Genomic DNA, 14,100 nt, shown 5'->3' with positions numbered 1-14,100 from the left:
ATACAAATGGGGTGTTTGCGTTAACTCTTTAATATCTTCACCCTGAACAGAAGAAAAAAATATCCATGCCATGAACACTCTGCAAGCTGCAGTCGCCCCAGTTTCATCTTTTGGTGTGAAAAACAGCCGAACTCTGGAGCTTCTTCCTGACGCCAGGTTGGAAAGCTCAAAACCAGATTCCACCGCCTCCCACTGGATGCCCCTGTCTGGTCCAGCTCTGCAGCTCTGTCACTCACACAGGGTGTGTCTGCTGTCAGCTGATGGAGGTTGCCAGATCTGCCCCAAATATAATGTTAAAACCATCCAACAATAGAAAACAGTCCAAACCTCCATCTCTGTAGAAAATGCATGTTAAAACCGTAAAAACCGGATTTGCATTTAAAGAAAACATGTCACAAACACATAGCCATTCCATCAACCCACCTCGGGTTCAGAAGAAGCTTGATTGTGCAGAAATCCATCCAAACTGGCAACACAGCCGCTCCGGTCACAGAGCTTTGTTTTGTGCACTTTTGCTGTCGTTTGACTTTCCTACTGTGAGTAAGAACAACGTTGTTCATTCTTCTAATGCAGATAATGATTAGGTCGCGTTGTTTGTCATATATTCTACCCGAAGAATAAAAAAAAAAAAATGCTAAGACAAAAACACGATACATATTTTATTTTGAAATCACATATTTTGAAACACGTATCGACTTTCCATCTGGCACCCGACCTGTTTCTGTTTAGACTGAACCGGCGGCTCCGGAGTGAGGAAACACAGGATCCTCGCTGAAAGTCTTCGGGCCGCGGCTCTGTAGCGGCGCCAGAGAGGACCGCAGCCGCCGGGGCTGCTGGGAGTCCATGGTGCGTGGTCACGCACAGCGGAAGCGATAAGCGGAATCGTTAAGGAGACAGCCAAATAATTCCTTGGAATCGAGACACGAGGAACCGGTTCTACGAAAGAACCGGTTCTCGATTCCCATCCCCAGGATAAAATCATCACCCTTTTCTCATATTTCTTATTGATAATTTAAAATTTTCAGTGACATGAATGTAAAGAAGAGATGGTTTTGTTTTTAGAAGAGTTTTTCCTCTGCCCTCTGAGATTGGAGTGCCTGTTTCTTCAACAGACTGGGATATTGATCTTTATTATATAATGAGCACTGTGTGGACAGGATCAACGATGATACCACTTTGATGTTTTTGCAAATATCTACGCGTTGAAATCAGAAATGGTCAAGTAAAGTAATAAGTAGTGAAATTACACATGCAATTTCAAATGCAATAACTAGTAATGGCATTACAATTTACAGAAGTAATGAGTAACTAGTAGGTAATTACTTTTTTTGAGTCACTACCCCCACTACTGGTTATCAGTTACATACCAAAACACAAAAAAAGAGGTATATTAAAAGAGCACATGTAAACGAGATAAATCAGTCTGTCAGACGGGCTACCAACCTCTACAGGCCGGCTCCGTCTCGTTCCACTCAGGATTCCTCCCATCCACACACTCGATGGCGGCTGAGCCCTGTTCCAGAGTGTAGCCAGGGTTACAGGTGAACCCCACCACCGCCCCGACCGCCCAGCTGTGGTCACTGCTGCTCAGGTTTCCATATTTCACAAAGGGCTCGTAGCAGTGGCCCGCTGAAAAAGCTGAGAGGAGAAAGGTTTGGGTGAAGTGTGTCAGCTGCAACCCTGTCTCCACAAAATTACGTTCTGAGAAAACTAAACTGTATTCTCAAATACGTTTCAGAGGAACCTAGTCTGTCCCTTATTATGTTCATCTTCAACATATCTCTTTTTTTTCATTACGCTATTGGTCTGAAACGGACTTTTTTCCTTCTTTTTCTTCATGATGTTGGTGGTTAAAAATGAGCCTGTATATTTACCTGGGATGCATTTTACTCTCGAAAAGACATTATGTTTATTTACTCTTTTTTAGTGATGTTTGAAGGTTCCATGCAGTCTTTTTCAACTTATTCTTGCCGTTAATGATATGCACGCACACCTCGCTCTCACATTGTGTAGTGACAAGGGCTGCTTTGGAGCTAATAATGACCTCCTGATGTGTTTCTAACATACCTGTTTGTGGGGTTCTTTAAGAGCAGCTCCAACACGATCTGCCACCAGAGAAGACAGCTGGAGCTTCTCCCACGCTGCACTGCGGGTCTTGATCACCATGGAAACCAAGACGCCGTTCTGCGATCATCTGGAAGTGATTACAACATTATCGTTCTTCACTGTTGTTTATTTCTGATCAAATAAACGTGTATTTACCCTCACAGCGGTCTGCATGCTAATCTATATTTTAAAATCAAGTATCTCCTATTGGTCATGTAAATATTATCACAGAGAATCACAGAATCACAGCCTGAAGGAGTGTGTTTTTTTCTTTTTTTTTTTTTTTTACAGAGGGCGTTGCTCCGAGAAGTTAGAGCACAAATACAATTCTCTGCATTAAATAATGACTTCAGGTAGACTTTCAAAACATAACAAAATCACTAAAATAGTTTCTGAAACAGATCAGAAGCCACAATATTTAAAAAAGACTATCGAACAGGGAAGTCTCTAAATTATAATTTACACAATGCTTCTCAAGCAATAAATGTACATTTTATCTTCATATTTTCCACTGGGTTTATGGATGTGATCTGTAGTTTTTTATTTCAACGCGCAATCTGTCTGTTTTGTCTTCTAAAATGCCTTCCGGGTGGTTGTGAGGCTGTTGCTAAGGACTCTGAACTCTGACCCGGAAGTACGTCACGGACTGATTTTTTTTTTTTTTTTTTTTAAATGGAGCGAGTTTGTTTTTCTCTTAAACTAATTATATTTGTCTACAAATACGTGTCTGTTTATTATGTAACAAGTTCTGTTTAAATTTAAGAGTAATATTTATTTTGAATCAGATGTGTGTTTTCATCTTCATACATTTGCTGAAACAAGATTCTTTCAAATCAAGCAATCATTAAATCCATCACTCTGTCTGCATTTATGTGTTATAACATTAAGATCAAACGTTTTTAACTGTTTTAATAGTATTCCAGTAGATTATGAAGAATTGACGTAACGACAACAAAGAAGAAAAGGGTGACAAATCAACTCATTTCTTTAAGATAGACAGAACTTTATTCATCCCTTTGGTGGGACCTGAGAATACAAGTCGATCTAAAAGCAGCACAACACCAGCGTCACACGCGTGTGCACAGAGAAGTAGCTCCATCCTGAAAAATGGACTTTTCTGAGCTGTTAACAGGGTCAGTGTGTGATTAGTTCACGGAAACTTCTTTTTGGTTGATGTTCTCTTCATTCATGCATATTTGAGTATTCTGTAAGAATAATTAGTTCAAGCTCTCGCTCCCTTCACACCACTGATGTGCAGCATGGTGGCGTACTTCAGCACGAAGGAGAACCTCTCAACACAGATGTGCTGCACTAGATCCACCAGACGGAGCTGCAGAGGCCTTCTCTCCAACTTCAGTGTAAAATACACACTGCAAGGCCTGTTTCTTTCTTTCTTCATGCTGTGAGAGCTGGATTATTGTCAGACAGTCTTTTGGAGGTGCCTCACAAGGTCATTAAACCCTCTGAGGCCTCGCTGAGACATGAAGCCTGTTCTGACCTTTGACCTCTGTTGCTCTATTGCTCTTATTTGACCTCCACAGCAGATACAGACCTAAAACTTGAACTGCGAGGCCTCTGGGAGCTATTTAATCGTGACCTGTTGGACTTTTTTCATAAGCTCCTCCCAAACAGGAAGTAGCTTCAGGAAGGAGGTGGGGCTTCCAAATTCTACATATGACTTTCTGGCAGAGGTGTGAACACATCCCACAAATCTCAGCTTATTTGGAGCAAATCTGACCAAATGATGGTGCTTTATTGATTCTTTTAACTGGACACTGCGGCGCCCTGTATGGGCAGCAGAAAGGACTTGATGGAGTTAAACCACCGCAGATGTGATCCTGAGGGAAGACAGAACAACATACTAACATTTCAGCTTCCTAAGTTGAATGGAAGCAACTTTTTCAGCAGATGACACTGGGGGAATCGGAGTCTGTGACCTTTACCCTCTCAGAGCCTTTGTGAGCAGTCTGGAGGATCAAATCCAGGTTCTCATATAAAATGTTTCCTTTCTACCCAGAAAATTGAAATTGTAGGAGGGGAGTTTAGGAGAACACTTTGCCAGGGTTTGAGGAGCTGCTTATTGGAGTTGGGGTTTGTCTGAGACAGCGCTCGGGCCTCTGATTTGATCCCGACTCCAGACTGCTTACAAAGGCTCTGAGAGGCTTTATCATCAGCTGATGATAAAGCCTCAAGTGTTAGCCACAGTGTCCAGTTAAAAGAAACAATTAAGCACCATCATTTGGTCAGATTTGCTCCAAATAAGCTGAGATTTGTGGGATGTGTTCACACTTCTACCCCAAAGTCATATGCAGAATTTTGAAGCCCCGCCTCCTTCCTGAAGCTACTTCCTGTTTGGGAGGAGCTTATGAAAAAAGTCAAGTGCAATAGAGCAACAGAGGTCAAAGGTCAGAACAGGCTTCATGTCTCAGCGAGGCCTCAGAGGGTTTAATGAACTTGTGGGGCACCTCTAAAGGACTGTCTGACAATAATCCAGCTCTCACAGCATGAAGAAAGAAAGAAACAGGCCTTGCAGTGTGTATTTTACACTGAAGTTGGAGAGAAGGCCTCTGCAGCTCCGTCTGGTGGATCTAGTGCAGCACATCTGTGTTGAGAGGTTCTCCTTCGTGCTGAAGTACGCCACCATGCTGCACATCAGTGGTGTGAAGGGAGCGAGAGCTTGAACTAATTATTCTTACAGAATACTCAAATATGCATGAATGAAGAGAACATCAACCAAAAAGAAGTTTCCGTGAACTAATCACACACTGACCCTGTTAACAGCTCAGAAAAGTCCATTTTTCAGGATGGAGCTACTTCTCTGTGCACACGCGTGTGACGCTGGTGTTGTGCTGCTTTTAGATCGACTTGTATTCTCAGGTCCCACCAAAGGGATGAATAAAGTTCTGTCTATCTTAAAGAAATGAGTAGATGTTTCACCCTTTTCTTCTTTGTTGTCGTTACGTCAATTCTTCATAATCTACTGGAATACTATTAAAACAGTTAAAAACTTTTGATCTTAATGTTATAACACATAAATGCAGACAGAGTGATGGATTTAATGATTGCTTGATTTGAAAGAATCTTGTTTCAGCAAATGTATGAAGATGAAAACACACATCTGATTCAAAATAAATATTACTCTTAAATTTAAACAGAACTTGTTACATAATAAACAGACACGTATTTGTAGACAAATATAATTAGTTTAAGAGAAAAACAAACTCGCTCCATTTAAAAAAAAAAAAAAAAAAAATCAGTCCGTGACGTACTTCCGGGTCAGAGTTCAGAGTCCGTAGCAACAGCCTAGCAACCAGCGGGGCGGCATTTTAGAAGACAAAACAGACAGATTGCGCGTTGAAATAAAAAACTTCAGATCACATCCATAAACCGAGTGGAAAATATGAAGATAAAATGTACATTTATTGCTTGAGAAGCATTGTGTAAATTATAATTTAGAGACTTCCCTGTTCGATAGTCTTTTTTAAATATTGTGGCTTCTGATCTGTTTCAGAACCTATTTTAGTGATTTTGTTATGTTTTGAAAGTCTACCTGAAGTCATTATTTAATGCAGAGAATTGTATTTGTGCTCAAACTTTTCGGAGCAAAGCCCTCTGTTAAAAAAAAAAAAAAAGAAAAAAAAAACACTCCTTCAGTCTGTGATTCTCCGTGATAATATTTACATGACCAATAGGAGATACTTGATTTTAAAATATAGATTTTGGTCATAACTTGGATCATAAATTAGTATTTGGATCATAAATGAGCAATGTGGTCGTTTCATATTGGGACTTGTCGTAAGGTGGAAGTAATGAGGAGCATGCAGACCGCTGTGAGGGGAAATACACGTTTATTTTATCAGAAATAAACAACAGTGAAGAACGATAATGTTGTAATCACTTCCAGATGATCGCAGAACGGCATCTTGGTTTCCATGGTGATCAAGACCCGCAGTGCAGCGTGGGAGAAGCTCCAGCTGTCTTCTCTGGTGGCAGATCGTGTTGGAGCTGCTCTTAAAGAACCCCACAAACAGGTATGTTAGAAACACATCAGGAGGTCATTATTAGCTCCAAAGCAGCGCTTGTCACTACACAATGTGAGAGCCAGGTGTGCGTGCATATCATTAACGGCAAGAATAAGTTGAAAAAGACTGCATGGAACCTTCAAAAATCACTAAAAAAGAGTAAATAAACTTAATGTCTTTTCGAGAGTAAAATGCATCCCAGGTAAATATACAGGCTCATTTTTAACCACCAACATCATGAAGAAAAAGAAGGAAAAAAGTCCGTTTCAGACCAATAGCGTAATGAAAAAATAAAAAAAGATACGTTGAAGACGAACATAATAAGGGACAGAATAGGTTCCTCTGAAACGTATTTGAGAATGCAGTTTAGTTTTCTCAGAATGTAATTTTGTGGAGACAGGGTTGCAGCTGGACAGGAGCGTTTTGAGAGAGTGCATACAGATTGAACAGAGGCTGAACTGATTTACATGACATTTGTCTGTGTGTCCAACTGCAGGCGAACACAACTTTCAGCTGTCTGGTATGTTTTTCAGAAATTTCTGAGTCGCTTTGGGATGCAGCTGTAAACCCCTTTTTTTGTTGAAAACACCAGATTTTAAAATAGAGTGTATTCATTATTATTCATATCAGGGATGTCCCGATACCTTTTTACTGACCAATTACGAGTACTGATATTTGAGTACCATAACAACAAATTTAAATCCTGATTTTATTTATTTATTTATTTTTTACAAACATAACCCGACTGCCACAGATTTCACAGCCTGGGTGACCTGTACCTGTATGTACTGATCACACACAATATGTAAAACATTTTCACAACATAACTTCACTGCTAAAATAAAGCCCTGGTGTTATGTTCAAGTAACAAAACAACACACACACACACACACACACACACACACACACACACACACACACACACACACACACACACACACACACACACGCCGTCTGTGTGACTGACAGGACCGCTGTGTGTTAATCAAAACAAAGCAATCGTCTTTTTGTCCTCCTCACAACCTGCTGGCCTGAAATATTATACTATATTATTCTACATTCTGTGTTAGGGCCCCTAATGACTGGAACAATCTTCCTGTATCTATTCGTTCTATAACTTCATTAACTTCATTCCGTAGTGCTCTATTAACACATCTTCAAAATACTTGCCACTGTTTGCTCAAACGGTCATAAATGACTTCTACTGATCTTTAAGTTTTGTTGTAATTACTTTGCTTTGTACGACCATTTTTGTTGATTTCAATTTTTGTTGTGATGTTGTGTTTTGACTATGACTCTGTTGTGCTGACTTTGCTGGGTGGAGAGAGGTGAACAATCACAGAGCTGGTTTGTGTGTATGTGTGCGCGTGTGCTGTTTCGTTTTTGCTTATTATCTCTTATTATTATTATTCTATTTTTTTTTGGTTTGTTTGTCTTTTATTATTATTTATGTGTATATACTTTATCTGTTCATATGTATATGTAACTTTGCTATCTTTTATTTTGTTACGCCAGTCTGATCTTTATGTTGTTATGAATTTGAGGATCCCCCTCGAAAACGAGATAATTTATCTCAAGGGGGTTTTCCTCAAAATAAAGAACTGTTAGAGAAAATAAGACAAAAAAAAAAAAAGCAGACAGCCGTGACACTGGCCGAGCGGCAGCCGGTAGATGAATAAAGAAACAACCCGACATGCAGCAGACCGAACACGGACCACCGCATCAGGAAAACTCCCCACGTTATTTACTCCTCTGAACTCCTCCAGCTCCTGCTGTCCCGCCCACTTGCTGTGGTCGTGGTTCGCTGGTGCTGCGGATCGGGTGCTGTCATGAGCCATTGTTTAACCGGTAGCTACGAGTTCAGCAAAATAGACCACTATCGGAGCGGAACCAGTGCTGGTGTCAGGATCGGGACATCCCCATTTCATGTTGTCTTGTGTGAGGTATGTCTACTGGGTACGAAGACAACATGATGCGGGGAACTCGAAGCAACACTGTCTGCACAAGAGGCACACAGGCCTGGATCCCTCCAGCCGATTACCAAGAACCCCACCCAGGATCAAACCCAGCCTCCCACCCAGCACCCACCCAGCACCCAGCACCCCACCCAGCACCCAGCACCCCACCCAGCACCCCACCCAGCACCACACCGAGAATCCCACCCAGCACCCAGCAGCCCACCCAGCACCCACCCAGCACCCACCCAGCACCCAGCACCCCACCCAGCACCCACCCAGCACCCCACCCAGCACCCAGCACCCCACCCAGCACCACACCGAGAATCCCACCCAGCACCCAGCACCCCACCCAGCACCCACCCAGCATCCCACCCAGCACCCAGCACCCACCCACCCAGCACCCCACCCAGCACCACACCGAGAATCCCACCCAGCACTCAGCAGCCCACCCAGCACCCACCCAGCATCCCACCCAGCACCCAGCACCCCACCCAGCACCCACCCAGCATCCCACCCAGCACCCAGCACCCCACCCAGCACCACACCGAGAATCCCACCCAGCACCCAGCACCCCACCCAGCACCCCACCCAGCACCCAGCACCCACCCACCCAGCACCCCACCCAGCACCCACCCAGCACCCAGCACCCCACCCAGCACCACACCGAGAATCCCACCCAGCACCCAGCAGCCCACCCAGCACCCAGCACCCACCCACCCAGAATCCCACCCAGCACCCAGCACCCACCCAGCACCCCACCCAGCACCCAGCACCCACCCAGCATCCCACCCAGCACCCCACCCAGCACCCACCCAGCACCCCACCCAGCACCCACCCAGCACCACCCAGCATCCCACCCAGCACCCACCCAGCACCCCACCCAGCACCCACCCAGCACCCCACCCAGCACCCAGCCAGCACCCACCCAGCACCCCACCCAGCACCCACCCAGCACCCCACCCAGCACCCAGCCAGCACCCACCCAGCACCCCACCCAGCACCCACCCAGCACCCACCCAGCACCCCACCCAGCACCCAGCCAGCACCCACCCAGCACCCACCCAGCACCCACCCAGCACCCCACCCAGCACCCCACCCAGCACCCACCCAGCACCCCACCCAGCACCCAGCACCCCACCCAGCACCACACCGAGAATCCCACCCAGCACCCAGCACCCACCCACCCAGCACCCCACCCAGCACCCAGCACCCACCCAGCACCCCACCCAGCACCCACCCAGCATCCCACCCAGCACCCACCCAGCACCCACCCAGCACCCCACCCAGCACCCCACCCAGCACCCCACCCAGCACCCCACCCAGCACCCACCCAGCACCCACCAAGCACCCACCCAGCACCCCACCCAGCACCCCACCCAGCACCCCACCCAGCACCCCACCCAGCACCCACCCAGCATCCCACCCAGCACCACCCAGCACCCACCCAGCACCCACCCAGCATCCCACCCAGCACCCAGCACCCCACCCAGCACCCAGCACCCACCCAGCACCCCACCCAGCACCCACCCAGCATCCCACCCAGCACCCAGCACCCCACCCAGCACCCAGCACCCACCCAGCACCCCACCCAGCACCACACCGAGAATCCCACCCAGCATCCCACCCACCCAGCACCCAGCATCCCACCCAGCACCCAGCATCCCACCCACCCAGCAGCCCACCCAGCAGCTCACTAACTTAAACATATTTTAAAAATATGTTTCAGAACATACAAACATGTTTAAGATGTTTCAGAAATAAAGATGTGTATAACATGTACTGTTTAAAACCTTTTGTAAGGCTGTGTGGAACATACAAAGCAACAACAATAACAGTAATAATAATTGGGGGGACATGCATTCGAGTCCTCTTTGGGGAGGTACCACAGTGTACACCCCGTTCAGGTGTCACGGCTCAGCTGCTCACCTTGGTATCTAATGGCAATGCCCATAGATGAGCCTGTGGCATCTGTGGTCAGCTCGATGAAAAGATGTCTGGAGGTGCTGATCAGGCCTTCATTGGGTAGGTACTCCACCTCATATGAATCATACAAGGGAGATGAATCTTTGCTGTTCCCATTCTTGACCAGCAGTCTGGAAGACACAAAACAAACCTTGAGCGTGTGTGACGAATGTAAATGGAGAGACATGAAAACAAGGCACTGACGTATTTCAATTCAAGACAATAGTTAACTTCTCCTTTATTGAGCACGGTACACTTGATGTGAAATCTCCTCAAATGTTGATTTACCCATAACAGAAGGAACAATTGGCTGGAGGGTCATGGTGGATAGTTCATTCAAAAACAAGTGGTGTGAATGAACCGAACTAGTTGACAGCTGCAACATTTATGAATAATTTATGTCCAAACCGAACCACTCCAGCGGACTAGTAGGTGTGAAAGCACCCTAAGCCTACAAAAGAATGACCAACAACCCAAAAATCAACACTGAGATATTTTGCTTCTTTTTACTAACTACGGTTTGAGCCTGAGAGCACTCTTGAAAGCACTCAGTTTTGTATGTGACATTCATTCAATCAATCAATCAATCAATCAATCAATCTTTTTATTTTGAACTCGGTTGTCAATTGAAGTTCCACAGGAAACAAGTAAACTTAAAGTACAATTTTGCTAACCAAAACAATAATAACAATAATAGTAATAATGATAATAATGATAATAACAATAATAAAAATAAACATAGTACATATGTACACAGTAGTGACAACTTAACTGTTCGAAAGGGAGTGGGAAGAAGTAGATACCTATTTAATCCCACCCCCAGTACATACCATCTCTAATCAGTGGTTGCTTAATACCAATAATGGTGCTAACTAAGTTAGACTGAATTTTCCCCATTGTAATGAAATGTAATGTATAGTCTTTATTCTCTACCAAAAATTATAATAAGAATTTTCATCCTTCACTGTACTGCAATAATATACTTTCCTTATACTTAGCCTTAAATTGATCAATGTTCGAACTTTGTTTTAGACTCCATCCTAAGCTGTTCCACAGACGAACCCCACACACTGACACACACATACTTCTTCTTGCAGTTCTTATAGTAGGGATGAGCGAGTACACCACTATCTGTATCTGTATCTGTATCTGTTTACCCATCCAAACTATCTGTATCCGTATCTGTACTCGGAGGGGGCGTGGCATGAACCGGAAGTGGGCGTGGTTTAACCGGAAATGGGGTCGGGCAGTAATTGGCACACTATTTTAAGTCTGAAATTGATATGGATTGCTCAGAAGTTGCTATATTTATTTTTTTATTTTTAAAGTATTTACAGAACCGTTTCAATGATACAATTTACTTTTTTTTTAATTTTAGTCAGAACATGAAAATGTTTAAAGTTATATAAATGATTATTTATTCACACAACAGCCTCAGAATAAAGATTTGAATATTTTTTGTCAAAATAGTAAAGGAACTATTTACAGAACTAGAAAAAATTTGCAGTTCCTGAAGAAACTGCAACTGTGAATGCTGAGCTGAAAATCTTAAACTGTAATGCAGAAGAAGTTCAAGAAGAAAGGTTGAAAAACTTTTGAAAATAATTGAAAAAGGTTGAAAAACTTTGACAAAGTTTGAAAACACTGCAAAAAGTTGAAAAAGGCTGAAAAAGTTTGAAAACACTGGAAAAAGTTGAAAAAGGTTGAAAAAGGTTGAAAACACTGCAAAAAGTTGAAAAAACCTGAAAAAGTTTGAAAATGCTGCAAAAACTTGAAAAACGTTGAAAAAGGTTCAAACCATTGAAAACACTGCAAAAAGGTTGAAAAAGGTTGAAAAGGTTAGAAAACACTGCAAAAGGTTGAAAAATGTTGAAAACACTGCAAAAAGTTGAAAAAGGTTGAAAAAAGTTGAAAACACTGCAAAAAGTTGAAAAAGGTTTAAAAAGGTTGAAAGCACTGCAAAAAGTTGAAAAAGTTTGAAAAAGGTTAAAAACACTGCAAAAAGTTGAAAAAGTTTGAAAAAGGTTAAAAACACTGCAGAAAGTTGAAAAAGTTTGAAAACACTGCAAAAAGTTGAAAAAAGTTGAAAAAGGTTGAAAAAGTCTTAAAACACTGCAAAAAGGTTGAAAAAGGTTGAAAAGGTTAGAAAACACTGCAAAAAGTTGAAAAATGTTGAAAAAGTTTTAAAACACTGCAAAAGGTTGAAAAAGGTTGAATGAGGTTGAAAAATGTTGAAAACACTGCAAAAAGTTGAAAAAGTTTGGAAAAGGTTGAAAAAGTTTGAAAAAGGTTGAAAACGTTGCAAAAAGTTGAAAAAACTTTAAGAAAGTTGAAGAAACAGTGGAGTCAGTGTCAGAGTAACAGAGGATCAATAGAGCTCCAGTCTTAATGGGAAAGTCCAGACTAATCAAGCCGCAGCAGCACAACAGGTGTGTCTGTTGCTATGGAGACCAGCTGCACAGCAGCCATGACAGTGAATCAGCACTTTTTAATGGAGTGCGCATGGTTGAAGAAATGGCATTTCTCAGGGACCGAAAGGTGAAATTGAAAAAGATTTTCACACAGTCAGATTCAGAAGCCTTTCAGGAATTTAATGGTGCAGGAATCATGTCTGTAGGATCATCCATTCAGCCACGGCGATTGTGCGAACACAAGTGAAGTTTTGGATTCAGGCGTCTCGAAAATACATTGGAGCGGATGGGAGAAAATTCTGCACTCTCCTCAAACAAATGCCTCTAGAGAGAGAACCGTTTGAGGTAGAGACAAAGGCTGTGTTCGAAACCGCATACTGTCTACTACATCCTTACATACTCATACTATCCATCCTGCATCCTGCTTACTCAGTCCATCAAACAGTATGCGAAGGGTTTACACTACAGCATACTACATAATAACCCACAATGCATTGCACTTCTTCCATGAGCAGGAATCGATCTGCTAAAGCTGATTTCACTTTAGCTCTAAACTCGTCAAATGTATAACTTCATCGAGATTTTTTTTAAAATTAGTCGACAAAGTGGTGGTTTAGAGCCCGAGTGTGTCGTTTATTTGTCCGAATACCAACGTTTATGATTTTGTTCGGACGAATTCGGCGAAATTCAAGCCAGCTGCAGTGAGCAACGCACTTCCGGTTATTTTCACCAAAATAAACCACCCCTTTCCCTTTCTCATGCAAAAAAACCTCAGTGATAAATCTGTGCTTTTACTTTGAAAACAAGAAGGCAATCTTTCAGCAATATATCTCGCTTAACATCGCCGTTTGGACCGGTGTCCCGTTAACGGACGGAGAGTTTTTTCGGCTCTTCAACAAAGATCGGCTCGCCGTCTTCGGTACATCATGGTCGCTTTCAGCAGGGACTTGTTCTCAGATGTAAGGGTTTTGTTTGTTTGTTTGTTTTTTTTTACTATTTTTAATCATTGTCAATCCAATCAGAAATCTCGTAACATAACATACCTACGAGCACAAACAATGGAGGGAAGATTAAATCTAGAACCATACTCAGCTTGCTAAATGTACATCATGAAGAAACAGTCATTGTGAACTGAATACAGTTTATTCAAATGCCCGTCGCGTTGCATCTTGGGCAATTTCAGTATGAGTAGTGAACACACGATGTATACTCAACATTTCTGGCGAATGCAGTATGCATCCGGGAACTTCTCGCCTACTCAAAATCTCATACTGCCAGTGTAAACACACTGCATACTCAATAAGTTAGTATGAGTAGTAGGTAAGTATGCGGTTTCGAACACAGCCTTAGTGACTCAATTGTACGGGTCACAAGAAAAATTCCTACGTTTTGAGGGGTTATTGTGCAGATTGAGCCAGTTCAGCAGTTCTGCAATTCAGAGCCTCCCGCACTCTAACTGCCACTCTCCCACTCTAGCTTCTCCAATACACACCCATTGTCAGCGGCGGATTTAACAAATTTGGGGCCCAAGGCAAAGGCAGGAATGGGGCCCTCTCAAATGAGAAGACAACACACACGACATTTTGATACTCACTAGTTGCTCTTCTCCACACGTCGACGACTGACCCTCCCAAACAGGTG

General features: G+C 43.2%; 1 protein-coding gene across 1 annotated transcript in view; it reads right to left on the bottom strand.

Annotated features, from left to right (window-relative positions):
- Positions 1 to 14,100, bottom strand: part of LOC115400083 (seizure protein 6 homolog) — a gene marked incomplete at its 3' end in the record, with an annotated part of 93,589 nt that overhangs the window by 16,342 nt on the left and 63,147 nt on the right. The window contains exons 5-6 of the mRNA XM_030107733.1: positions 10,013 to 10,179; positions 1,444 to 1,638 (exon numbers count right to left, since the gene is read on the bottom strand). Coding sequence (XP_029963593.1) covers positions 1,444 to 1,638; positions 10,013 to 10,179 — 362 coding nt within the window. The remainder of the gene's footprint in view (positions 1 to 1,443; positions 1,639 to 10,012; positions 10,180 to 14,100) is intronic.

This window comes from Salarias fasciatus, chromosome 14 (genome assembly GCF_902148845.1).
Source record: "Salarias fasciatus chromosome 14, fSalaFa1.1, whole genome shotgun sequence".
Lineage (NCBI taxonomy): Eukaryota > Metazoa > Chordata > Actinopteri > Blenniiformes > Blenniidae > Salarias > Salarias fasciatus.
This window is presented reverse-complemented; position numbering and strand designations above follow the sequence as displayed.